This window comes from Oryzias latipes, chromosome 3, assembly GCF_002234675.1.
Source record: "Oryzias latipes chromosome 3, ASM223467v1".
In the NCBI taxonomy this organism is placed as follows: domain Eukaryota; kingdom Metazoa; phylum Chordata; class Actinopteri; order Beloniformes; family Adrianichthyidae; genus Oryzias; species Oryzias latipes.
In genome coordinates this window covers 21096551-21122611 of record NC_019861.2, presented here as the reverse complement: position 1 = coordinate 21122611, position 26061 = coordinate 21096551, and the positions used below count along the sequence as shown (strand labels likewise).

At 37.3% G+C, this 26061-nt stretch overlaps 1 protein-coding gene across 2 annotated transcripts; it reads left to right on the top strand.

Moving 5' to 3' along the window:
- The first annotated feature begins 38 nt into the window (after positions 1-38).
- Positions 39-25059, top strand: ap1g1 (adaptor related protein complex 1 gamma 1 subunit). Of its 2 annotated transcripts, XM_020714169.2 has the most exons (24): positions 39-140; positions 9672-9875; positions 9976-10100; positions 10422-10563; positions 10692-10788; positions 14061-14137; positions 15265-15273; positions 16672-16767; positions 16879-16959; positions 17033-17131; positions 17210-17265; positions 17362-17475; positions 17579-17719; positions 18019-18073; positions 18170-18292; positions 18435-18524; positions 18616-18740; positions 18840-18944; positions 19056-19197; positions 19312-19432; positions 19743-19841; positions 20136-20296; positions 20716-20814; positions 20935-25059. In XM_020714169.2, exons 2-24 carry the CDS (start codon positions 9675-9677, stop codon positions 21034-21036), a joined length of 2460 nt encoding a protein of 819 aa, XP_020569828.1. In that variant the 5' UTR covers positions 39-140; positions 9672-9674; the 3' UTR covers positions 21037-25059. The 2 variants fall into 2 exon arrangements, with proteins under 2 accessions (XP_020569828.1, XP_011489535.1); XM_011491233.3 differs by lacking the exon at positions 15265-15273.
- The last annotated feature ends 1002 nt before the right edge of the window (positions 25060-26061 follow it).

Genomic DNA, 26061 nt, shown 5'->3' with positions numbered 1-26061 from the left:
ACCATCCTCTGAGAGTGTAACCCTCCGCCTGCGGTAGATGTACTGAGGCTGGAGTAGCCACCATTTTGCATGTCTAGTGTGTTCCTCCCTCCATCGCTAATAGAGACGAGTCCAGTCCTTTTCTGGCGTCATTACGGCTAGTAAGTACTTTGAAACAATAACATATCGACAGAAATGTGATAAAATGTAATTTTCTTAAACAAAAAACATTACGCGTGTGTTCGTGTCTGCGTTGTTATCTCAGAGAGAGTGCCACTGCATAGGAAGTTGCAGCGCTCAGTGCGCCGGGGCAGTGCCTGTCAGTAAGCTAAGTTAGCTACCATGTAGAGCAGTGCTAGGTATCTACGGGCTTAGCTATGCAGAATTCCCAAGTGTTTTGTGAAATATTTATTGTGACAGCACCTAACGATGACTGTGTAGTTAATATTTCCACTACTGGACCACAGCTCTTGTCCTGTAACTTATACACTAGTTAACAGCGAACTGTCAGGTAGCGAGCTGACGGTAGTACAGGGGGCTAGCTAGCTAGTTTGTAATCCAAATGTTCCACGAAGGCCTAAACGCATCATGTCCTCTTCACTTGGTGAACTCAGTCAGGTGTCGTAGCTCGAGGTTAAACAAAACCACTTTTCTAATTATTTTGTATGTTCATGTTGTTAATATTAACTTCTTGCATTTTATCAAAAAGCGTGAGTAAGCGGTAAAGCCTCTGTTGTTGCTAAGGATGTCCAAACATGATCCCTTTCGAGTAAAATGGGCACTTTTTGTAAAGCTACTTTTTACTCAGTTGTTGTGCCTCGTCGTTAAGATACTTGACAGTTTGCTGGAGCTTTAGATGTGGTTTTTAAATATTTAAAAACTTTAAAATGTCGAGTCAAGTTAGCTTTTGACATCCAGGAAGCTATAGCTCACTAAAGACGTGAATTTGTTTTTATAATGTTTACAAAACAGTTGGTGTCATTGAAGCGTCTTCCTTAGTAGATTTCTGTAATGAAACATCTAATTAATTTCCATTATAGCACTTGTTGCTCAGGACTGGTTAACGTTAAGGAAGTCGAGGTATAAGTAGGAAGTGCGCTACGAGTGTGACGTTCTGCGTATCGACGTGTCTGCTGGGTTGTCTTTAGTGTTAATGTTTCTGTTGACCAGGACCAACACACCTTTCAGGAGTTCAGGGGCCTCTTGGCGTAGGTGAGGATAGGCTTACAATCATACTATAAATTAATTATTGGTTTACAATAATTGTTAATTAACATTTGGGGTTTGTTTTTCTCAACTCTTTCGTATTAAATGGTCAGTGAAAAATATTGAGTGTCTTGCCTTTTTACTTTAGGTCTGAGGCCTTAGTAACCACCAACACAAAGTATAAAAAATCCATTTTGTATTTTCAAGTTCAAAGGAAGTTTATGCATGTTAAGCAGCTTTGAATAGATGGAGTTAAAGGCCCTCTCCTGTTAAAATTGTTGGTGTTTTTAACATGTTCCCGTGGCATTGTTCTCATGATGGAGTACATATATGCATACATAGAAAATTAAGCTAAAAATAGAATTTCTGTGCATTTCTTTATTCAAATTGTTGTGAATCAAGAGCAGAAGAAAAAATGCACTTGGAAGAAGCTGTGACATAAGTCCCCTGTTCAGCTTTATTCTGATGCATCTACTTGTAGACTAATGGATCCAAATAGATTGGCATCTGGCGCAAAACTAAACAGCTGGATATCTCCGATATTGCTCGCCATTTTTGTTTCACCGTTAATGTTACGTTGGTGCTGTGAGGTACTGTACTAGGGAACCAGTGGGAGAGCACGTAAATAGATGATGGGAAGTAAGGGAAAGATTACAGCATGGCAATAGTCCCACCCACAACTCAGAGGTAATTTTCTAATGAGCAACAGATTACTAAGTAGTGAGTTAATAAGGGAAACTCCTTTAATGCTGAACTGTTTTGTTAGATGGATCAAATCTGTATATAAATGAATGGATTTGACCTTTTTAAATGCAAAGTTATCCCAATTTAATAAATGCTACTTGGCAAGTATTGAATCATTAAGATCCCAGATAAGTCCTGTTTTATTTGAGCTTTTGTTTGGGGCTGCTTCCCGATTGTTTTACTGCTCCTGTCACTAATGCAGTATTTTGTAGACTGGAAGAAGTGGCTAAAGATCTGCTGAACATATTGTGCATTTGCTTGGCTAATATAAGACTAGCAAAATAAAATGTCTGGGACCAAATGTAGTTTTGTTTAATGCAGATTTCCTCTTAACAAAGTTGCAAAGCATTATGGCCACCATTAATCCACATTATCTTGTTACTTTAGCCATTAGGACACAACTCCAATGTCCCCTCCTGTGACACACCCACATTAGCCAACTCCTCTGTTTTGCATTCAATCTGAAAGGGTTGTTCTTTTCACCCAGGGACATGGGGGTTGGTCATGCGTCTATCTTGGATTGCAATCTCCCCGAATTCATTGAAAACAAAATAAAATCCAAAATATATTTTTCATCCTGATTCTGTCCCTAAAACATGTCATGTCATGTGATTGACCATATTTCTCATCTCTAGAAGTGCTCATCCTGCAGTTTAAAATAATAAATCAGTCACTTCTTGGACAGATCTGAAAGCACAGTTTCATGAAAAGTTGAGCCACTTTTTGACAGGACACAAATAAAAACACCCAGCAGAATCTGTCGTGTGCTCTCTTAGGAATGGGGTCAGTAATTTTTTTAGGTGAAAATAATCTGCAGTGTCATGATTATTTATTAGCTCCAGCAACATGACAGCCAGGCTGATAGGATCATTTCTGCTGAGTCTGTGATTAGAACTGCAAGAGAGGCCTTCAAATAAAAAAAGGTTTTAGATTCACATAAACAAAAGTATGACCTCAACAGAAGTCTGAAATTGACAAGAGAGCAAAGTCTTCAGAGATGCCTTTTGTTTAACAGCCCACTTGAAGCTCATCCTTAGCTTTTGTGGAATTTGTTTATACTGATCCAGTTCTGTCCAGATTAACAACGCTACATTTACTTCTTAAAATTACTTCCAGTACAGCCTAAAAGATCTGTAAATACAACGGTTACAAGAGTAACCAAGAAATGGCTACCAATGATTTTTACTCTGTAGTCTCAATAATGAATTCACTGTTATCAACAATTGCAAAAATACTTTATTTATCCAGAGGGAAAGTTAGAATAACCATAAACAGAACTTTAAATCTTTAAAACTCTGTTTTAACACTTTTGTGTCAGCTTAGCCAAAAGAAGCTGTTTAAATGTCTTTTAAATTGCAGTTAAAGCCATTTTTCTCCAAGTGCATATTTCTGATATTTAGTGAAAGGTATGCTCATGGAGCAAAACTTTGAAAGGATCTTCCGAGTTGTGTGTGTTGCTATTAGCAGGGCCACAGTGGAGAAGGTTTCCTTCAGTTGAGGAAAATGTGGTTTTTCTTTAGATGTAAAGAACTACACTTTTTATTCATGTTCAAGTTGCCACAACACGAGAGCAGTAACTTTTCACACACATGCGAAAACTCTAAGTGTAGCCAGGGGATCTATTTCGGTTATTCCTTCCATTGCTGCTACGGTTTTGATCCCTGCAGCTTGGAGAGCTGCTTGAACATTTTCTGGTGACACTGGATGATATTGTTAGGAGAACGAAGAATGTCAGTTTCTTACAATATAATTAGCATGACCCAAATATGGAGAACATGACAATATAGTAAAAAATTGAATAGTTGAAAAAATGCTAGATATAAAAACACACTGGATCCATAACTTATATTCAACATCTTTCCTGGTCCTCTGATGGGACCTGCACAGGAGTACGGTGCCTTTGCATTATCATAGCTGCTATTTTCTCAAGCAATGCTCTAGAGTTTAAACAAGATGAAGCTGGTATATAAATGAATGAGGGATACATTTTTCTTTTCTTCATTAATTATTTTAGCATCGTATATGTGCCCCCATGTTTAGATATGAAAGTTATAGTACTTTGGGCTTTAATTTAAAAAAGAAAAGAAAAAACATTTTTTTCTCCGTTTCAATAAAAAAACACAGGAACTCAGCCCATCTTTAGACTAATGTTGATACAAACTAAGAGAATGCGCCTGGTAACCAGCTCAGCCCTGTCATTTGGTTTATATTTCTTATTTAAAATGACCAACATGCTGCCCAACATAAACAGGATTTTTAAATTGGATGGTGCCTGAGGTCTAAGTATTTTTGTGTGTGCTGTAGTTCAAAAATCGTCACTGTACCTTTCACAAGGGTTAAATGCTCACTTTAAACATGGCCAACATTAATGCAAAACATGACTAGTTTGTTGCATGATAACACATTTATTTTTAAAACTTGTAAGGAGATGTAGGAATTTGTTGGGTGTGTGTTGGTGTGTGTGAAAAGGCTATTAGATAATATGTGTCCTTTCTTGAAATCTACAATGTAGTTTCGACATAGAAATGATGCTACCTTGGTTCATTGCGTCCAGAAAACACTTAGATGGTTGTCGAGAAATGTCTCACATTCCTGTCCAGTATTCATGTGGAACCTTCACAATTGCAACTTTATTTAAAGTAAAATGCTGGGAATGGATGAGGAAGCAGTCCTATGCAGAATTTCTTAACATTGTTCTTTCTGTAGGATGTAGCTGCTATTGTAAACCAAGTCACTTATGTTATTGGCTTTGTTTTTAAACCAAAAAATAACAAGTTGATGTTGTTTGTTGCACCAAAGTACTTGCTTCCTCTGTATGAGAAACATTGTGCACAGTAATGATAGATAGATGAAGCATTTTGGAGTCTTGAATTGCTACATTTATTCCTGAAAATTCCATAAACCTTTGTTATTATTGTGGTAAAATAAAAGGGCAAAAATAGGCCATGTGATGAGTGGGGCTCATTACCTGCTGCCAGCAAGGCATCACAGGTTTTTATGACCAGCACTAAAATCCAAAGTGGAGCAGAGTGAGATGTGAAATATAAATGAACTTTTTAATCGACAACAGACTGTTCTGTTGCAAGAATGAATACTTGTCTTTTACATGTTCACACCAGTGGCTGCATTCTTGTTTTCTGATGGGATTATAAGCACAGTATGAAGCAAATGATTAACGGAACACCATTATTCCAGTTGAGGTCATTTAAATGGTGTTAAGAAAACAGAGGCCTCCTGGTTTGATTAAAGTGTGGCCTATTCTGATTGCCCTACCGACTCATGTCAGCAAAGGTTAAATTAAAAGAACTTTTGCTTTGAGTTTTTAGACCCTCAGCATTTGCCGATTTATTAAAAAAAAAAAAAAAACATTATTAGCTCACTCTACTCTACTAGCTATTTTTTGTCCTGCTTTAATGTTATTAAATTGGTTGCTTTCATTCAAAAAGAAAAATTAAAAAATTTTTACGTTTTTTTTTTATTACCGGTTATGTTGGTAGACGGGGGTAAAAAACAGACAATATTTGGGCTCGGTCCTATTTAGAAATAAATTGTTATCCTGAGGTCTGAGATCGATTGATTCCCTAAGTTTTACACCAGGTTTATTCAGAGTATAACTGAATTGACAGAGGGATAAGACTTGTATGTTTATGTAATAATATCTAAAGCATGTGGAAACCATGTTTTTGGTAGTTCCAAATATGTTGTCTGTGTGCAAATCAGCAGTGAAAGACTGGGTTTGACTCTGTTTTTAAATCTTTTTCTAGCCAAGGAATACTTTTTCTTTGATGAAAATAACAAGGAATACCAGCACCTTAAAATGTAAAAAGAAAGTAAAAACTCTTTAGTCTGTATGGACAATATACAGTTGTTCTTCCAAAGTGCATGAATAAGAACAGACAAAAACACATAGAAAAAGTCTTTTATTTTTCATGTTTTACATACTCTGTGTGAAACATAGACTTGTTTGGAAACAACAGAGTTTATGTGCTGACAATGTTAAACGTTTTTATACTTTTTTTTGTGTGAAATTGAATTATATCACAGATGGCGCACCTTACCGGACCATATCTTCCAGCACTCTAGTGCACCATGCCCACACTGGTCAAAAAACACTACATAACTATCATAAAATTGGATTAATTAGGTGTGATTGTGTTTAAACATTTTAGTTGTTTTATGTTTTAGAACAGATCCCCTGTTTTTCAATTAGTGTAACAAAGACATGTTTTCTAAGTGGAAGGAGGTTTGCTGCTCTCAAGGTGAAGCAGCTGTTTCTTCTTTGGATAGTGACCGTTTCAGTTGACCAATCTGCATGCTAATGGGTTCTTGGGATGAAAAGTTAAAACCTGTGTTGCCTAAGAGTCATTTAACTGTATGAGTGTGATAAATAAGCACTCTATGTGCTGAGGAACACTGTATGCACTAAAAAGAGTCATTTGAAAAGTGTCTTTTGTGGCTTTATGTCTGAGAATTCTCTGTCATCTAGGTCAGGATATTGCAGGATTTAGTTCTTCAGGGCATTTGGACTTTAAAAGGTTAGTCTGGATGATGTTTCGTTGCTTATCCCTGTAGCTTCTTTAGAAGAGCAGCGACATGTCTTTTAGATGAACCTTTTCAAGTCCATTTGTCCTGCAACTGGACTTGTGTAAAAGTGTTTGAGAGATCAAATAGATTAAAGGTGCAGGGCTCGACATAGCCATTTGTCCGCTGGCCCGGTCCTGTTTTTCGAGCAGTACGGACCACAAGACTTTATTTTTTACTTGTCCGCTCGGGCCACTAAAATATCTAACAATTAATACATTTTTCACCCTTTTCAATAAAGTATATTTTGCGAAAACGTGTAGATTTACCTCGTCTTTATAATTCACTTTTTCTGCTAGTCCTGTGTTCAGACTTCAAGGGTTTCTATGGGAAACCTTTTATCACTCTTCTCCTCTTCTCCCGCCTGCGCGCGCGGCTGTCACTGCCGAGCACCACGCGGCACGCGCTCACTCAATTTTTTTTTCAAACTTTATTGAATGTAACAATTCAATACTAAACAATGTTAAACAGCAACAACGAAGGAACAAGCCAGTGGGTTATTATTACATTTTATGCAGATATATTTAAACTGACACACATATCAGCGCGCGCCCCCTGGTGGTTTTTCACCGCGATGATCATAAATCCAACACCGTCACTGAAGAGAGACTGAAGCATGTCAGAGATGTGGAAGACATGGCAGGAATAGATAGGAATATGTTAGATGGAGTGACGGGTGGAATTAGTGCTATGAACAGCAAGATATTTAATGAATGCATTGAAGATGAAACTGTATGCACTAAGCTTTAAGCTGAATGTCAAAGAATCAAAGGCAACTCCAAATACCTGAATCTCAGACTCAAATGCAGTATAATGTCTAAGTACTTCATTTTGATTTTCTTTACAACACTGTAAGCAGTAAGTATTTCTAGTTAGCTGAATGATCTCAGTAATTTAATTTAGTTTTTCAATTATTTAATTTAATTAACTAAAGTAACTAAAAAGTAAATGTAACTTTGCAACAGTAACAAAAAGCAGAACCTTAAGGCAGTCAGAGCAAAAAAGTCAATAAAACTGCTTAACTATTGATTAGGAACAAATGTGAAATAGCAGTGATTAGAAGCAGCATGAAAACTTCTTAACTAGTGTTAACTACTTCACTGCAGCGCTCTCTTCAAAACATCTGAAACAGACTAGAGCAGATTTAAGTTTAATATGCTCTATTTTTAGTCATTGAAAAGTGTATAAATAAGTGCTAGATGTCACCAGAATGCACCAAATTGCACCATATTAAAATTTTCCGGGGGGGGGGATGCCCCCGGACCCCCCTAAAGTTGCAAGCACCTGCAGAGCGGCGGGTCTCGCTGTGCGCGGTGTCGGGCCAGTAACTTTCAAAAACTACTGGCCCTGTGGGCCAGTGCAAATTTTTGGGCTATGTCAACCCCTGAGGTGTTATGTAAATTGAGTCTTTTTTGGATTTTTAACAATAGCTGCCTCATTACCATCACAATGATGTTAAAATGTTGCCTTAATTTCCCCCTTTTTTAAACTTGTTTTACTTCCTTGTTCACTTGAACATTTCTGTGGTTCTTGTTTTCTAACAATACTGTAGTCACCACTTTTTAATTTCTAAATATTGAAAGTCTTACCTGCGATTGGGATGGTGTATTTTTACAAGACTTTTTGCACCAAAAGGAAAAAAAAAACATGCATACTATGCAGGACAAAAGTAATCATTAGTCATGTCATATGACCTACTGGAAAAAGTGAACACTGACCTCTGCTAGTAAAAGTCACTTGCAACTAGAGCTGGGCGATAATAAAATGCAATAAAATCTAAGATTTTTTTCATTACAAATTTAATTTTCTATTTTAATCGAAAAAATTTTCTCTGCTTTTACGTTCTTTAACTAAAATGACAGATGGGAGATATTTAACAAAAACTTTTATTTTAAAATCTCCTTTGGAATTTGGCTCTAACACAAAGTTCAGCTAAACACAAAGCTGTAAAAATGTTTGCAGATCAATGCAGCAGATGTTTTGTGAGCTGCCGCTGGCTTGTGCATCACTAGAATGCACTCGGCAGAGCATTTTTGGTAGAAACGGCCTTGAAACGGATATAGCTGTGTTTGATGCTCCAAGTTTGAAGTTACAACCCCAGTGACCAAAATCTCATTTTTGACTCATCAGACAAGTTGGCTGGTAGATAATGAAAAAATCTATCAACCAAATTATTCCATTATTTTGCAAAAAAAATAATTATAGGTGTTGTTTAAAAGAAAATTGATATTACCTTTAATGTGACCAGAGAGCAAGTCACAACGTAATGAAAACATCAGATAAAAATAACATTTTTTTCCTAAGGATTTCCTGTATTGATTTTGTAATCAATCTTTGCTCTCTGCTTATGAAATATTTTATTTTTAATCATAAATTAGTTGTTTCTGTTTTCTTGCTCTCCCCATGAGAAGAGGGGTTTTAGTCAGTCACCTGTAGTCTGAACCAAATGTAAAGTCAGATTCAGACCTGCTTAGAAAACAAGGACAGATTTACTAAAGGGGAGCAGATTTACAGAAAAATCACCCTTTTCCCTTATCTTGTTGTTCCCCTAAATAAATAGTCTAAAACAACACATTTGAATTAATTGATTAAATCTATGAATCACACAGCCCTGCTTTGTACATGTGTATAGATGGACAAATGCAGTTCGATATGTTAATCTCTGATGATATTATTTTAGTGCTTTAGAATAAATTGTAAAAAGATATTTATTTTTCTGACGTGCTGCTTTACTCTGCAGCCCAACTTATCTTTCTTCTTACTAAACACTGCTGCTGTTCTCCGGATGTCTTAGTATGAAACCAAAAGTGTTGTTGCAGTTGTGCGCCAACATTTCATAGTAGTTTACCTGAATCATAAATACAAACATTACCCATTACTTGTTTACTTCAAAAACATTGCAACTTGTCCATGCTCTTTATTTTGAACTGGGTTTGTCACAGTTAAAGTTGACAGAAGTCTGTTCCATTTAGACCTTAGCTATGTTCTAAGACAATAATGTAATGTTTACTGTTTTTTTATTTGGCGGTCAATACATATCTATGCCAAAAAATGTTGAAATTAAACCTATAAAAAGAGGATTTGTCTAATGCCCTGCATCTTATGTCATCTAGCCTTTAACCATGAGGTGCCTCTTATCTTTTTTTGTGTGTGTTTGGCAGAACATGCCAGCTCCGATCAGACTGCGGGAGCTGATCCGAACCATCCGGACAGCACGGACCCAGGCAGAGGAGCGCGAGATGATCCAGAAGGAGTGTGCTGCTATTCGCTCTTCTTTTAGAGAGGAAGACAATACGTATCGTTGCAGAAATGTGGCAAAGCTGCTGTATATGCATATGTTGGGCTACCCAGCACACTTTGGACAGGTGTGTAAGATAAAGGCAGCAGAGGAACTGAGAGGGGCAGCTTTTTAGGTACCGCTGGGTTTTCTGAACATGTTCTGTCATTTGTTTGTTTGTCTTTTAGCTGGAGTGTCTGAAGTTAATTGCGTCTCAGAAGTTCACAGACAAACGAATAGGCTATTTGGGAGCTATGCTGCTGTTAGATGAAAGACAAGATGTTCATTTACTAATGACAAACTGCATTAAGAAGTAAGTACATTTTAGACTTGGCTTATAGTTTAGGTGTTTAGAATAAAGAAAACTCTATTTTAGTGCTTGTTGACAATGACATAGATTTTGGTAAGACATGCACCAAATACAGTTTTTCCCTTTTTATCTTAGAATTTTATATTGATATTGAATTGCTTTCCCTTTTTAAAATGAACTTTTGCATTTAGCTCATAAAACATGGTTTTTTACATAAATGTTTTTGCCCCAAGTCTAAAGATGTTCTTTGCTATTTAGAGTTTGTCCTAGTTTGTATACTACTGTGTTTCTATAACTTGTTTCTTCTGTTTTTATTCCCAACAGTGATTTAAATCACAGCACACAATATGTTCAGGGCCTGGCTTTGTGCACTTTAGGGTGTATGGGTTCATCGGAAATGTGTCGTGACCTTGCAGGGGAAGTAGAAAAGCTCCTCAAAACATCCAACTCATATTTGAGGAAAAAAGTAAGCTTGTCCTCTTTTTCTCTCCTTTACTGCTTCCTTTTTGTGAATGGACATGTTGGCAGGCATGCTGAACTGTTGCTGTCAATCCAAGATGATGGTACATTTTTGACTGTTTTATTTGTTGACAGGCAGCATTGTGTGCAGTTCATGTGATCAGGAAGGTTCCAGAACTCATGGAAATGTTCCTTCCAGCTACAAAAAACTTGCTGAGTGAAAAGAACCACGGTAAGGAAATGCACTTTGTTTGAATGTGTTCAGAGATCTTTGGGGGAAAACTGATTAAAAGCACAGCAAACTCTCTTTATGGCACTAGGTGGCTTAAATGGTGTTATAGGGTATATTCTAAGGCCGAATCCAAATTCTTCTCCTACCCCCACATTTAGCCCACCAAATGTAGAGTTATGGAAAAAATAGTATTTTCAAATTCAGGTGTGACTCGTACTTGATGACGTCATCAATAGTCGTCAGTCATTTGCGTTCGCGCAGAGCTGCTAGCACTCGAAAAAATGCATAAAAACTGCCGTTTTATAACTTTGAAAAGGTCATGCTAAAACAAAAAGTCATAGCTTACATTTAAATGTAACATTCTGTGCATCAAAGCACACCCACCTGAAGAAATGCGTTTCTCCTCCCCGGCACATCCTCTCCAAGGGTTAGCCCTTAGAAAAACGATTTTGGACAACCCTGCCCTTCCAAATGTCCCTACAGTTGGAGGGGTAAAGGAGAAGCCATAGGGGAAATTGGATTCAGCCTTAGAAGTACATATTGACCCTATTTTTTGTATTTGCAGGTCCTGACTTGTTTTACCCTTGGCATTTTTAGATGTGGTGTAATTATTTTTTCTAAGTGTTATAATGTTTGCATCTTTTTTGATCTTGTTAGTTAGAATCCTCTGTCTTGTTTTTGCACAGTGAAAGTTATGTAAATAAATTAAAAAAAACTATATCAGACTTGGTCAGGAATTGTGGACTACTTTAAAGTGTGGGTGACATGGCCTATTTTAATAAGCCAAAATATAGTAAATAGTTTCTATTTCATGTTGCGATTGTTTTTAATATTTTTCGAAAAAGAATAAATAGCGAAAAACGCAATATAAACAACGAGGACGGCCGCCGGCTTCACGCATTCCGCCGAATTCGCGCCGCCCTGTTTGTGACGTAACGAAAGGAAGACAAGGCAGACAACATGGCTAGCACCGATAGCGAAGCACAGAGTGATGCTACCGTCTCTATTAGCGATTTATCATCAGATGAACAGAAAGATGAAGAGGAAAGTTGCGGAGATTATCATGATGATGAGTCACTTTTGCAACCGTATCGATTCGAAACCTTTTGCAAAAGTGAGGAGGATATAGCAGAAAGTAGTAGGTCTAGTGATCATGCCGATGACGATAGCCAGCATGAAGATTCGGCTAGACTCCAGTAAGTCTAAAAATGTATAAAATTAAATTACTCCACTTACCCTAAAATATACTCAAAATGTCCCCTTTTGGCCTAATCTAAACAAAGGTAAACACTGGTTTTCAACCCAATTTACAAAATAAATGTCACAAAATAAAAGTTTCCCAGATGGTACTACTCTTTAGTTAACAAAGTCACTGTATATCATTAACAACTGTGGAACATTAACAGTTTTACCCGTTTGAAACCTTTTCTCGTGCGCGCGCGCGCTCACACACACACACAGTTCAGTTTACTCACGGTACCGGCACCTCAAAAGCAAAAGAAAAAAAACGTTGCAGGCCTGTTGCTTCTCTTGCAAAACATTGAGTGCGTTGAAATACTCCAGTTGGATCCAAGGACAACAGAAAACACGACTACTTCGCCTCAATGTGATCCATCGTGATGCACACTAGCTTAGCAGCCTCAGCTCCCGACTCCAGCGCCGTCCTCTCCGACCCAGAAAACGGCTCGCTCGCTTCCAGCTCACCCGCCTTTCCTCGACTCAGAAGCCAAGATCCTCCTCCCAACTCTCCGTTCAAAATTCTTCGTTTGTGTCCCGGTTTTTGTCCCTTCGAAAACGCAGACTTCTCTCCTGCAGATCTGGAGGGAAAAATCCTTCGCCGTCCACCTTCTTGAACTTTCCCCTTTTCAGCAGCGTTTCTTGTTTTGGGAATTTTATACACAGATACACTTTCACTAGATGTATTGCTACATCCAGCTGCCACACAAAGACTTGGCATGTTGATGATTAACAGATTTAAACACGAGAGAAACGAAGACTACCTGTTTTGTTTACATGCTGTCCGAAGCGGAACTGCGAAAGTCAACGCCTTTCATGACGTCACAGGTCATATCGGGTTCACTTCCAGCCTGCGCTCTAGCGGCAGATCCAAATCTCTGATTCCTTCGAAAGATGTCTATTATTCATATGCTTCGGATTTTTTTCGACGCAAACTATTGGTATCAATAGAATCAGCGTTTAAAGGGCTTTTTTATTTGACAAAGTTGTTCAAAGCATGGCATCCACACTTTAAAAGGTTAACAATACAATGTTATATCCACTTCCTATTAACTTTTTTGTTGTTGCGATTACTACTTATTTTTAGTTTAGCGGAAAATGATAAACATTTCAGTTATTACAAGCTTGGAATGCTACAGAATAAAAAAAGTTAGTTTTTGTCCCTACCCTTAAAGAATGTGGTTAAGTCTACTAAAAAAACAGGCAGGCTGCAGGCTGGAACAACATTTTAAAAACACGCCATTTTAAAAACACTGAGACATTGCTGAAAATTGTTACGTTTGGTTTAAACACAAATTCCAGCATAAGGATCCCAGAATCTAAGATTTACTCAGTCAACTTCTGTTTGCATACTGCAAAGCCTAGAGGGCGCTGCACATGGCTGATAATCAGCAGGTCACAGGTTAGAGTGCAGGTTTGTTCTTAGTCCAGCTGCTTTGGGAATTTAATCTATGTTTACCAAAAAAAAAACTTTAGTCACTATGTAAATTATCCTTAAATAGGGAGCAGTTGATGGTCAATCACTGCATATCCTTCAGTTGGAATATGGCAGCTAGAACTGTTTTATACAAGTAAGAGATGTTTTATTATTACCCAAACAGTTCAACTTTTTGATAATTCACCTTAGTAAGTACAGCTGTAAATGCGAATGTGATGTTTGTGAATGACTCATTAATCAGGATCCTTTCACAGGAAGAGACCATATGGTGTGAGATTTAGAAATATACTTTTGCAGAACCACAGCTTACAAAAAGACTCAGGATTCCCTGTAAAAACATGTAGTCTGTGCTTTTTAAACTGTTTGAATGGCTTGACTTGTATTTAATTGACTGTTTTGCAGTGCAAACATGAATCTTTTTTTTTTTCCAATGTTGACCAAATGAACAAGTAAAGAAAATCCAGTTTTGATACTTTGGTTCTTTCTTAATGTAGTTTTACAGAAAAGGGAATAAAAACAAATCAAGCTGCAAACTGGGGCATTTAGAGAACTGGAAATGCTTTCTTATGGTACGGATGATTTCTATCTTTTCACCCAGGTGTTCTCCACACGTCAGTCGTTCTCCTCACTGAGATGTGTGAAAGAAGTCCTGACATGCTGGCCCATTTCAGAAAGGTACACATTTTCAGATTTTCTCATTTAAAAACTTAAAGCAGGGCTATTCAAATGGTGCCCTGTGGTCCACATCTGCTAAGAGCAACTTCTGATGGGCCCAGGGCAGAATCACACAGTGCTAGTTATAAAAAAGTAATGCTTTTTTTTAAGTAATCCTCACACCTGTTTATCCCATGAATTTAACACATTGAGTAACCTAGGGTTCCTTTTTATATTAATTAAGAGTAAGTAAAAAAAAAGCTATTGCCCAACATTTGTCAGTCACAAAAACAAGGGAAAGCTCTTCCCTAGTTAACTCTGTAAAATAAAAGTGGCACAAAAAAGTATAATGTTTACTAAAAACATTTAAAGCTGTAATAAAGCTTTGTTAAAGTGCCAGAGTGCCAGTCCCCAGAATCCAGCACTACCAAATGTCAACACCATGTGCAGTTGAGAAGTGCTTCACCAGACCATGAGCTATTTGTACATAAAAGGAATCAACAACAATTCCCATTTGTAATGATACTGTATTAGCCTATATTTGCATCTTAATGTACAAACAATAAAATATCTGTTGTTTTGTGCCAAACTTGGCTGATAAGCATCCCTTTTTACTTATTTTTTTGATTCATTTTAAAAGTAATTTTGTTTTCAGAGGGTTTTAGAGAAGTCACAGAAATGAGTCTACTGGACTCATGGCACTAACCTTATTTTTCCATCCATTGAGAATTTGTGCCCCCCCCCCCCCCCCCCCCCCCCCCAAATGTAAAGTTTAAAAAAATGTGTAATTGAATAGCCCTGTCTTAAAGTATTTGTCAAAAGCTCATATCACATTTCATTCTCTCTTTGGTTACACATTTTGTTAGTTTAGTTTGACAAACACAAAGTAAAGCTTAGGGGATGGACTGCACCAGAGGTAACCTCTGCATTCAGAACATGTTAGTCTTTTATCTCCTTCGACTGTCTCTTCCTCTGTTTTTCCTCAATTGCTGCTGTACCTGTACCTGCCAAAAGCTCCATTTATCATACTCATGATCTAAACATTATTTTAAAATCTGAAAATAAATGATTTCCAGTTTCCCCTCCCTAACATCTACTTCATATTTTTTCTGTCATTTGTCTTTGTTACAATTCCTGCATTGTGTTAGAATGAGAAGGTAAGAGTATATTCTGATCTCATAGCTGGTGCATGTTATTTTTAGTAATCACCCCTCACAGTCACAGTCCAGATGTAACAACATTTCTTTTGAGTATTGTCATTTCCTCCTTTTAATTTTTAAAGTTTTTGTTTAATTAACATGTACAGTGATCATTACTATGTAAGTGTCTTCAATTTGATCAGTTTCTGTCCATTTGTTGGATGCATTGTTCACTTTTTTGTTTTTCGCTTAATGCTAAATTTGTTTAGTCGCTGTATTGAAATTTAGCGTTGTGGGTTTGTTTTTACATTATAGGTACAGGTGTTTGTGGAAATGGATTTTTCTCTCCGTATTTTTGCCATATTTGGAATCAAAGTTAAATATTTTTTTAGTCAAAACCGTGCACAACTTTAAAGCTTTATTCAGCCATATGTACTGTCGGCCAAACCCAGGCAACTAAAACTAAAAAAACATTTTTCTTTTTTTTTTTTTTTACAGTAATTGAATGTTATTTGAATGTTTTTTAAATTAGTTTTGAGCGGCATCTAGCTATAGCTCAGTTACCTGCTGTTTGCTATATTTGTCTTTCATCTCTTTTAGAAAATGTTAGCGTTCTGCAAATTTAATATTGACATTTTGCTCTTTTCTTGAAGGCACAGTTAGACTAAAAAGGATTTACAGTGGTCCCCCGTTAATCACTGCAGTTAAAAATAACCTGTGATAACTTTTCTCAGACCAATATTATCCCTTTCCCACTTTTCTCGTGATTAAACGCTCAAAGGGTCAAACATTTGTAGAAAAATAAGTGCAGTACTTTAGAATGAAAACAAAGCTCTTCGTTGCAAGCTGAATGCATTCTGAGTTACGACACACAAGAGATTGATTGGCAAGGTCTACAGCCAATCAGGATGCAAAACACAATGTGATGTAAAAGAGAAATCGTGCAAAAAAATCTGTAAAACTGCAAAAGGTGAACTGTAAGATAAAAACTAAAGCTGTTTTGGATGGATATTCCCCCACCACATAAAAAAATCGTGTTCATTTTTTTTCTTTTTTAATTCCTGACGATTAGAAATCCCACTTGCAAACATCTTTGTTTAAAATTGTTTTATTTAAGGGAAGGTCTCAAATCTAAATGTTCTAACCTACTATTTTGTAAAATCAAGGCTATAATTTTCTTAACTTCACTGAATTACCTGATTTTATTTTTTCCAACTGCATTATATCAGTTTAGTGGAGCACATGCCTTTTCCCTTCCCCCACCTGAATTTGCCCTTATGAGTTAAATTTACTTTTAATTTGTTATGGTAAAATAGCAACTAATATTAGTCATGATAAGACAGAGAGCTCATTAGGTGTTTGACGCAGAATATTGTGACATCTGTTCTTTCTCTTGTGTTGTTGGTGTTTTTCTAGCTGGTTCCACAGTTGGTGAGAATCCTGAAGAACCTAATAATGTCTGGATACTCTCCAGAGCATGACGTGTCAGGCATAAGTGACCCCTTCCTGCAGGTAGTAACGCACATTAAAAGCTGTAAATAAAGACCTAATGTTTGTGCTGAACAATTTTAAGAAGTATATTCATTCTTCCTTTGACTTAATTAAGGCTGTTTTGGTTTCTAGGTGCGGATATTGAGACTACTGCGAATTTTAGGCAAAGGTGACGACGACTCAAGTGAAGCGATGAATGACATTCTTGCACAGGTTTGGATAAAACCAGTGAATAATATGTTTGGATGAAAAAAGTCCTCATTCTAACAGAGCCGTGTTCTGGCAGGTGGCAACAAACACAGAGACAAGTAAAAATGTAGGCAATGCAATCCTCTATGAGACTGTCCTGACTATAATGGATATCAAATCAGAAAGTGGGCTGAGGGTAAGTTTTTTGTTTTTTTTGTTCTCATAGATAACATTTATTTATTTAATTATCCACTTTCATGCCTCTCTATAACAGGTTTTGGCCATTAACATTCTAGGACGCTTCCTTCTTAACAATGACAAGAACATAAGGTAACATTTCTTTTCTGATTCATGTTTTCGTGAGCTTTGTAATCTCAAATGTAATCAAATCATTTTAACGCATGTTGATTAAACTCTTCATTCCAGATATGTTGCGTTAACATCTCTACTAAAGACTGTACAAACAGACCACAATGCAGTGCAGAGGCATCGGAGCACCATTGTGGATTGTTTGAAAGACCTGGATGTGTCCATCAAGAGGTTCTTTAAATGCTTCATTTAAATGCCATTTGTTGTTTTCGTTGTAAATTCAGCCTTGTTATTTCTTACTTCTGGGGTTTTTCCTGCTTGCATTGTTTTATAGACGTGCAATGGAACTGAGCTTTGCCCTTGTGAATGGAAACAATATCAGAGGCATGATGAAAGAGCTGCTCTATTTCCTGGATTCCTGTGACCCTGAATTCAAAGCAGACTGTGCATCAGGAGTTTTCCTCGCTGCTGAGAAGTATGGCAACACATTATGCATACAGTCATCTTGTCATGTCCAGTCATTGGGCATAATCATAAGGTCATGGGCCACAAGCTGTAAAACATATTACACTTGAAATGAACCCAAACTTGGCCTATGCACTGATTTGTCTACCATAAAAACCGATTCAAATGCTGAATGACGATAAAAAGAGTGATCCATCGTCTGACTGACTTTGCTGACATCAGTAACGTTCCGACAGCATTTGCTTCTACCTGTATAGGATTCTCCTTCTCTGTGCTTTGCTGTGACTAAACTATACATTGTTTTTGCAGATATGCTCCTTCAAAGAGATGGCACATAGACACCATCATGAGAGTGCTGACAACAGTATGTATAGGAACTAATTGGCTAGAATGGCTCGGATTAAATTTTATTTCCTCGAAGCTTTAGGAACATTTAGCTTCAATATGTTTATCTTTGCAGGCCGGAAGCTATGTCCGCGACGACTCCGTGCCCAACCTCATCCAGCTTATCACCAACAGTGTTGAAATGCATGCTTACACTGTGCAGAGACTGTACAAAGCCCTGCTGGATGACATCTCGCAGGTCAGAACTTGTCTTAATGGTCAGATTCTAAGTTAAATGTGGCTTTTTTGTTTTAAATATTTATAGTCATCAATTTTGATTTTTTTTCCCCCGTTTGTTTAATGGCTAAGGAGCATAAAAGATATGTGCCTTTGTTTTGCAGCAACCTCTTGTGCAGGTAGCATCGTGGTGCATAGGAGAGTATGGGGACCTGCTCATTTCAGGGCAGTGCGAGGAAGAGGAGCCCATACAGGTACATTTAGTGAAAACCCTTGTGATCATTATTCTCATGCAAAGAACGCTCATTCCGTGTTAAGTGTCTTTCTTATCTTTTTTTTTTTAAGGTGACTGAGGATGAAGTTCTTGATGTGTTGGAAGGTCTTCTCGTTTCCAACTTGTCCTCACCTGTGACCCGAGGTTATTCCCTCACAGCTATAATGAAGCTTTCCACTCGCTTCAGCAGTGTAAAGTGAGTTTTGGACCTACCATTGATGTACTCATCTGGACTCTGTCACATGTTGTCAGTTTTCTCCTAACTGTTAGGTTTTTCTTTTTTTTCTGTTTTTAGTCGAATCAAGAAAGTAGTTTCGATATACGGCAGTAGTATCGACGTTGAACTTCAGCAGAGAGCTGTGGAGTACAATGCACTTTTTAAGAAATACGACCACATGAGGTAAGCCTGAATGACCCCTTAACCCCCAAATCACTTTCACATTCTAAAATGTTTACATTTTAGGAGGAAAAGTAGTTTCACTTAGTCCGTTTGCTTGTTTCCGCCCAATAGGCCAGCTCTTCTTGAGCGGATGCCCATCATGGAGAAGACTGCTTCCAACGGCCCCACAGAAATTGTACAGACAAATGGGGAGGCGGAGCCTTCTGTTGTGGAACCAAAACATCTACCGCCTGTCGGCCAACCAGCCAGTCAGGTGAAGAACACAGTTTTTGGTCTCGTCTCTAGATGTTGTTATTCTAACTTTTGAATAGAAAAACTCTTTTGAGGGAAAAATATGAGGAACTTTAAACTGTCCTTTTTTCTGTAGGGTAATGATTTGTTAGACTTGCTGGGTGGTAACGATGTGCCAGTAATCCCAACCACCATGCCCACCAAGCCTGCTTCAGCTGGAGGAGAACTTCTTGATCTTCTGGGTGATCTATCATTAGGTGGGTAGGTGGTGGTTTTAAGGCCTGACTACTAAAATAAAACTAAAACCTATTGGGAATCCCTCTTCCAACAGTATAAACCCACTATTCTCGCTTACTGATAATTTGGTTCTTAAATATTTGGAGCTGCTGCTGATTGAATATTTCACTTTAACAGAAATTGCATTACATTTAATACATGCTTTTTTAAAATGTCATGCTGTCTCACAAGTCACAAACCATAGCAGCAGCTTTTCATAAGCTGGAAGTTCTTGATTTCTGTGCATCTTTTAGCATCTGTGAACCCTGGTGTTACTTTTTCTTCTCTCAGGTGGTCCAGCTCCTGCTCCCCCAGCTCCTGCTTCCCAGCCCCCTTTCCTTTTGGATGGGCTCTCTTCACAACCCTTGTTCAATGACATTGCAGCTGCAGGTACGGCTGTTGCTCCACCATCACTTCTCAGACACGCCTTTATTTTTGAGTAGACCTGGGAAGCTTCAGACATAATTTGTTTGCAGTTCAAAGTGTGGTTTACACATATCCAGAAACGTTGAAAGAACTCATTATGCAGGGATTAAGGTTTCTTCTTTTTTAATTCCTTTTTTAATCCTGAAACTTAATGTACCAAAGAATTTCCCCTTATTTATTAGTTTTGATCACTAGGTCTCAGTCTAATGGCTTTCTACTTGTTTGATCTATTTAAAACGGTTAATTTCCTCTCCATAGGTATCCCTCCAATGACGGCATACAACAAAAATGGCCTGAAAATAGATTTTACATTTGAAAGAGCAAATCCCAACCCAAATGTTGCAGTCATCACCATCCATGCATCCAACTCAACCGAGGCAGATATGACTGACTTTGTTTTTCAGGCTGCAGTACCAAAGGTAAGCAGACATAATAGAATCACTCGGATTCAATTCTTCTTTCATTTAGTTTAGCTTCCGTGTTTAGGTGCAGAGATGAGCAGAAATATTTTCATTAATTAATTAATTAATTAATTAATTTGAAAGCAGCATCAATTGAAAATCTAAGCTAATACTTCATTGTTTTTTTAAGTTGTAGATTTGGTTTGAACAAAACATCAGCTTTAGTAGCACAAAATAATTTTTCTAGTTAGCCATAAAAATTCCTAAAACAAAAATTTTCTTTACAATAATTTGGCAGAAAAAGGCAACTTCTGAAATTGTGTTGATCTGCTATGAAATGGAAAGTTTACGTTATTAATATTGAAAAGAACCACTTTTTTTTTTTTTTTGAGTATTCCAACATTTTCATGTAAATCTGTTCCTCTCCTGTTTGACAGACATTCCAGCTGCAGCTCCTCTCACCCAGTAGTAATGTTGTCCCAGCGCTCAACCAGGGAACAGTCACACAGGTCATCAGAGTTCTCAACCAACAGAAGGTAAGTTCCTTACATGAACCACCTTTTTTGGGTTTAAAACCAATCTTCATGCAATTTTAAGACGTGTCTGCTCTTTAGCTACCTATCTTTGTAAACACAATCATGCTCGCCAAATTTCAGCAACAGCTCCGAATGAGGATCAAGCTGACGTACATCCACAAAGGCTCGGCTGTGCAGGACCTGGCAGAGGTTAACAACTTCCCTCCCCAGTCATGGCAATGATGACCCGCCTCTGTTGCTTCTTTCAAACCCCTCCAAGGGAACTCTGAAAATGATTTTTCTCTCACCTCCCAATTTTCTTCCAACGGATCCCCCTGTGATGTCACTGCAGACCACAGCCCCGGAGTTGCATGGGAAGCAGCAGCGCAATGAATGCAGGAGAAAAATACAGATGTTACAATGACCTTATTGTCACTAAAGGAGTAATTGGGGAAAAAGCATATCGATTAATGAACTTTCACTTTGTCCTTTCATGTAGATTTCCATATTCTCCTCTCTTAGTAAGCTTTACTATTTTTCGCACATCCTCTGCTACACCATCACCACCTGCAGAAGCACACGACCACCGTTCAGTGTGGCGCATTTGACCTCGAGTAACTGCTGAGAGGGAAGTGCTGCCCAATACAAGCAGTGCAGTTTCTAGAGGTTTTCTGTTGCAGTGCTGTGGAGGCTCTTTGCTCCCTTGACATTTATGATTGGCCCTATATTCAGATTTTTGCAGAAACTCGGATGGCAGCAGGAAAAGCTCTGACAGATCTTTAAGTCACAAACATGTTTCTCCTCTTCCTTCATGTAACTTTGTAGGAGTTGTGTTCATTTTGATTGCATTTACCTGCTTAAAGCCTGTTGGAGCAGTACTATCTTATGAACTGTCACTGGCTCTGCTTGTAGCTGTCCTCATTCCATTTTTCTGTAGGAAGCTGCCTGCATTGGTTTTGTTACAACTGTTCAAAAAAAGCAGGAATTGATTACAAAAATGCTCACTTTGATCATCTGTGGCTACTTCAAAAGATTCAAATTTTCATTTTTCATTTGTAGGAACAGTTTTAGAGGTGTAAAATAAATCCAAGAGTAAATTAATCGTTTAGGATGTTCATTTACAAGGATTAAAAGTATCTGCTCAAACACATTGATTGCATTTATTAGAGATCTGAGTTCTATCTTTTCCTGCATTTGTGTCATTCGTCTAGTTGATAGTTTACTTAGAAGCCAGAAATTTTATTTAACCTGAGTAAACTTGGTCACCATACACCTTTGACATGTAAACTAAGGTTATGAATGTAGTTACATGCACTGAAACCGTATCATCTTTTACCGCTTATTTCTACTTTCCATGTCTTCTTTGATGGGTCTCTCATCTTATCAGCACTATTTTTGTGAAAATGGTTTTTATTTCTGCAGTAATTGACTTAATTTATGCCTGGTATCAAAGTGATGTGCCTTTCTGACTTGGCAAGATAAAAGCCTGGAACTTTTGTGTTCTGTTTGAGCTTTTTGTGTGATGAACGTGTTCTCAGTCTGAGGGAAAGCGGGTTTCTTAGATTTGAATTGATATCATGATTTTTCTTTTTTTTGGGGAATTTCTGTGTGTATGACTTAATTAATCTACCACTAATATGTTGCAGATGCATAAATTATAGGTACACAAATTTGATTTTTTTTGTTTGCAGTGTGGCAGATAGTTCTGTTTAAAAAAAAAGTTAGAAGATGATGGCAAACCCTAAAATCAAAGCAATTTTTAAAAGATGTTTGCAAACTAATGGATGCAACTCAGAAACGTAAGGTTTACGCGTTTTTTTTCAAAAGAGAAATATTTAAAAATCTTCTTCTCTTTTCACCAAGTGATAAATAAAGAATTTGTGAAAGAGCAAACAGATCCCCTGAAGACGTACTGAAATGGATTTTGCGTCGGCTGTGTGACGATTTGAGCATAATTTCACAACTCTCATCTCCTCCAAATCAGAATTGTGAACCTGCTGTCTGGAACGAAGACCCCGATACCTCACATTGTTTTTTTTCTATCTAGATTGACAACTCTGTTATTGACTTGCAATCAAATGGAGGCTGTGCATGACAGCAACAGCATCTTCTTTGCTTCTCCTCTCACGGCCTTGCAATGCCGCGCAGAGACCCTCAAATGTTCAATCAGGCTGTTTGATTACTTTTACTATCGTCTAACTTAAGTGACCAAATCGGAAAGATTATTAGCCTTGGAAATATTTTTGAGCAATGTGTATATGGAGAAAATAATTTCATTTAAACTTTTTTGTTTGTTGTTGATAAATGCTATATTGGCTTTTTTTTTTTCTTTCTCTGTACATATTGAGGGCTTTTACAATTTTTGTCTATTGTACTATCTTTCATCCTTTTTTAGATACCATTTTCTAAAAAAAACAATAATTATTCACAATGTATATTGTCTAAATAGATTTAGTCGGCATCAGTCTATTCCCTGTATCATCACTCATTGTAAGAGATATACGATCTGCTGCCTGTACATTGTATATAGTTGTAAAACAAACAACTGCTGATCAGATTAAATAAAAACCACATTAAAGATTAGTTAGAAAGTATAACTGTATGCATATATTTAAAAAAAACAATCTTAGAAGGATGCAAATGAGCCGCATTTTATTTACTGTTTGTCATCCTTGCTTACAAAGATCGACAAAGCAGGTGTGGAGTTGAGGTTGTGTGTCTGATGACTCGTACCACTGAGAAGCTCATTGGCAGAACCGTCACTGCTTCATTAGCTTCCCAGTACTCAAACGCCTCATATGTCCTTCAAGAAGAGAGGCTCTCTTGCCAATATGCATCTCCATCTGGCCTTGTGTGTATTCTTGACATTTTCTTCAACCTGCAAATGTTTCGAGAGGGGCTGTCTCATTTTTGTCCCGGTCTGCGAGTTTGCTACCTGTTATTGGTAACGTTTGTGTCTGCTGCATATCACCTTCTGAACAAGCAAGGACACTACAAAACCAAAAGTTTTTTTTTTTTTTAACCTCACTGCTATGTCTTCTGCTTCCTGTTGTCAGAAAGTATTTTCATAGGAATTTTCTTTGTTTTGCTGCTTTCTTTCTTTTAGATTTTAACAACAGAAAACAATAGTTTGCATGCCACAACTTTAACTACTAATTTTTTCAGAATCAAACATGAATAGTGATGTGAAATTATTATTGAAGTGATCCCTATTTGCAGTGTAATCGAACATAATTCTGAATCACAACAGAGTTGAAACATTCTTTCAGTTTTTTTTTTAAATACTTTTATTTTACCAAAATAAACAAGGAAAAATGTGTGCTTCATGCTCATAACCACAAGGAGGGGCTGTGCAAATGGATGAGTGGTTGGATGAGAAAGAAAGGAAGGTTTCAAGCATTCTTGAATGTTTTTTGTGTGGTTTGTATCGTCTCAATCACAATATATGTACCCAGTTGATTACATACGTTTCTTTCCTGATGCTGTTTAAACTGTACAAATGGAAATGAGCCCAGCAGAAGTGCTTTGGACACTAACAGGAGGAGGAGGAAGAGATGGAAACGAAGGCCCATCAGCCTCCAAGGTGTAAACTTGTCTTTTACGGATCTTTTTTTTTTTTGGCTGCAGTTCCAAAATTCAGCTCAGCATGTGGAAAAAAACTGTAAATAACATCTTTCTACTTTTGACCTCAACTTTTCTTTTTTTGGAAATGCAAGTTATAACTACAGTCACAGCCCTTTCATATGTTTATACTAACCTGTACGATTAGAAGTTGATCCAAAAGTCCTCATCACTGTTGATGCTTTGAGAGGGCCGTGAAGGCGTACATCCCACGTTTGGATTACCGTCCTCGGGACATTTGCTTCTTTTGTTTGGATGAAGCCATTGTGTAAAGGGCTTGGAAGAGCATCTGTCTCCCTGTTTGTTAAGAAATAATTTAATCCACTGTGTTTTGAAAACCTGATCGGTGTCCCGCCCCCTCCAACACTTATCCTGGCTGAAAAGAAAAAGATATCCAAATTATTTTTGGGGTTGGCAAAGGCATGAGGTTCACTTTTTTTCTTGTCACCTTTGACAAACCAGTTTTTCGGTTCCATGGCTTCAAGGAGTGAATGAATGTCGGACTGAAAGTATGAACTTATTAAAGATGAGAAGCTGTAAAATATTAAATGGGATATTTTCAATTTATGCTGTGTATTCTTGTCTTTGGGTTGGAGAAAATGATCAAGCAAATAAAAAGTCAAATAAAAGTGGAGTTCAATGATAGAACTGTTGTTCTTAGTTTGGTGTGTGGTGGCTTTTTTATTAATTTTATCATGCGGAGTCATGGCTGCACTTGCATTTATCAGTAAGTCCTGATTCATTCAACAAGTTTGCAAAAACAAACTAACAATATGTTTGTAAAAAGCCAAAAAATAACATCTGAAACTTTCTGTTATCCAATCATGGTATAGCTTCTTTTTTAAATTCTCTATTACATATAAAACAAGTTTAAATGAAATAAAAATTATTTTTACAATTACTTTAAATTCTATTAGATTTTATCAGTGAGCAATATTTTGTCTTTACACCCTGTTAGACATTGCCTCAACACAACAACCCTGCCACCTTAAGTGTCTTGGATGCTTTATATTTGTCAGCAATAACGACTGTTTACAATAGATTTATGTCTTGAACTTATTGCTTTTTTCATTCCATATCTTCAAATTAACGTGCGACCAAAATATGCAGAGTTAGGTTTATTAAAGTCCCACTTAAATCATCTTTGGATCTATTTTAAAAGCATTTCCAGTAATTATTAGATTAGAATTATGCTGGGTTTAGCCCAAATAAAGTGTAGTTTTCTACTACAGTTCCTGCATGGCAGCTGTAGTTTATTAGAAATTCACCTGAGTTGTGGGTGGGACTGTTGGTGCAGAGTAAGACCACCCTACCTTCCCATCATCCTCTTCTTTACACTTTCTCCTGCTTGTTTACAAACTCCTCAACCTAACATTAGCAGTGCAACAAATATGGTTAGCAATATTGGAGCTATCCAGCCGTACAGTTTTAAGCCAGACGCAAACTCAGAAGAGGAAAATTAATATGCTAATGGATCTATTTGTCTGCAAGTGGATGCATCGGAATGGAATGGAGCGGAGCACAGAGCTTGTGGCCTGTCATAGGCTCACACCTACAGGCTTTCCCCAACTGCATTCTTTCATCTGCTCCTGATTCACAACGATTTAAATTAAGACATACTCATAAATACAATTTTAGGCTTAAGTT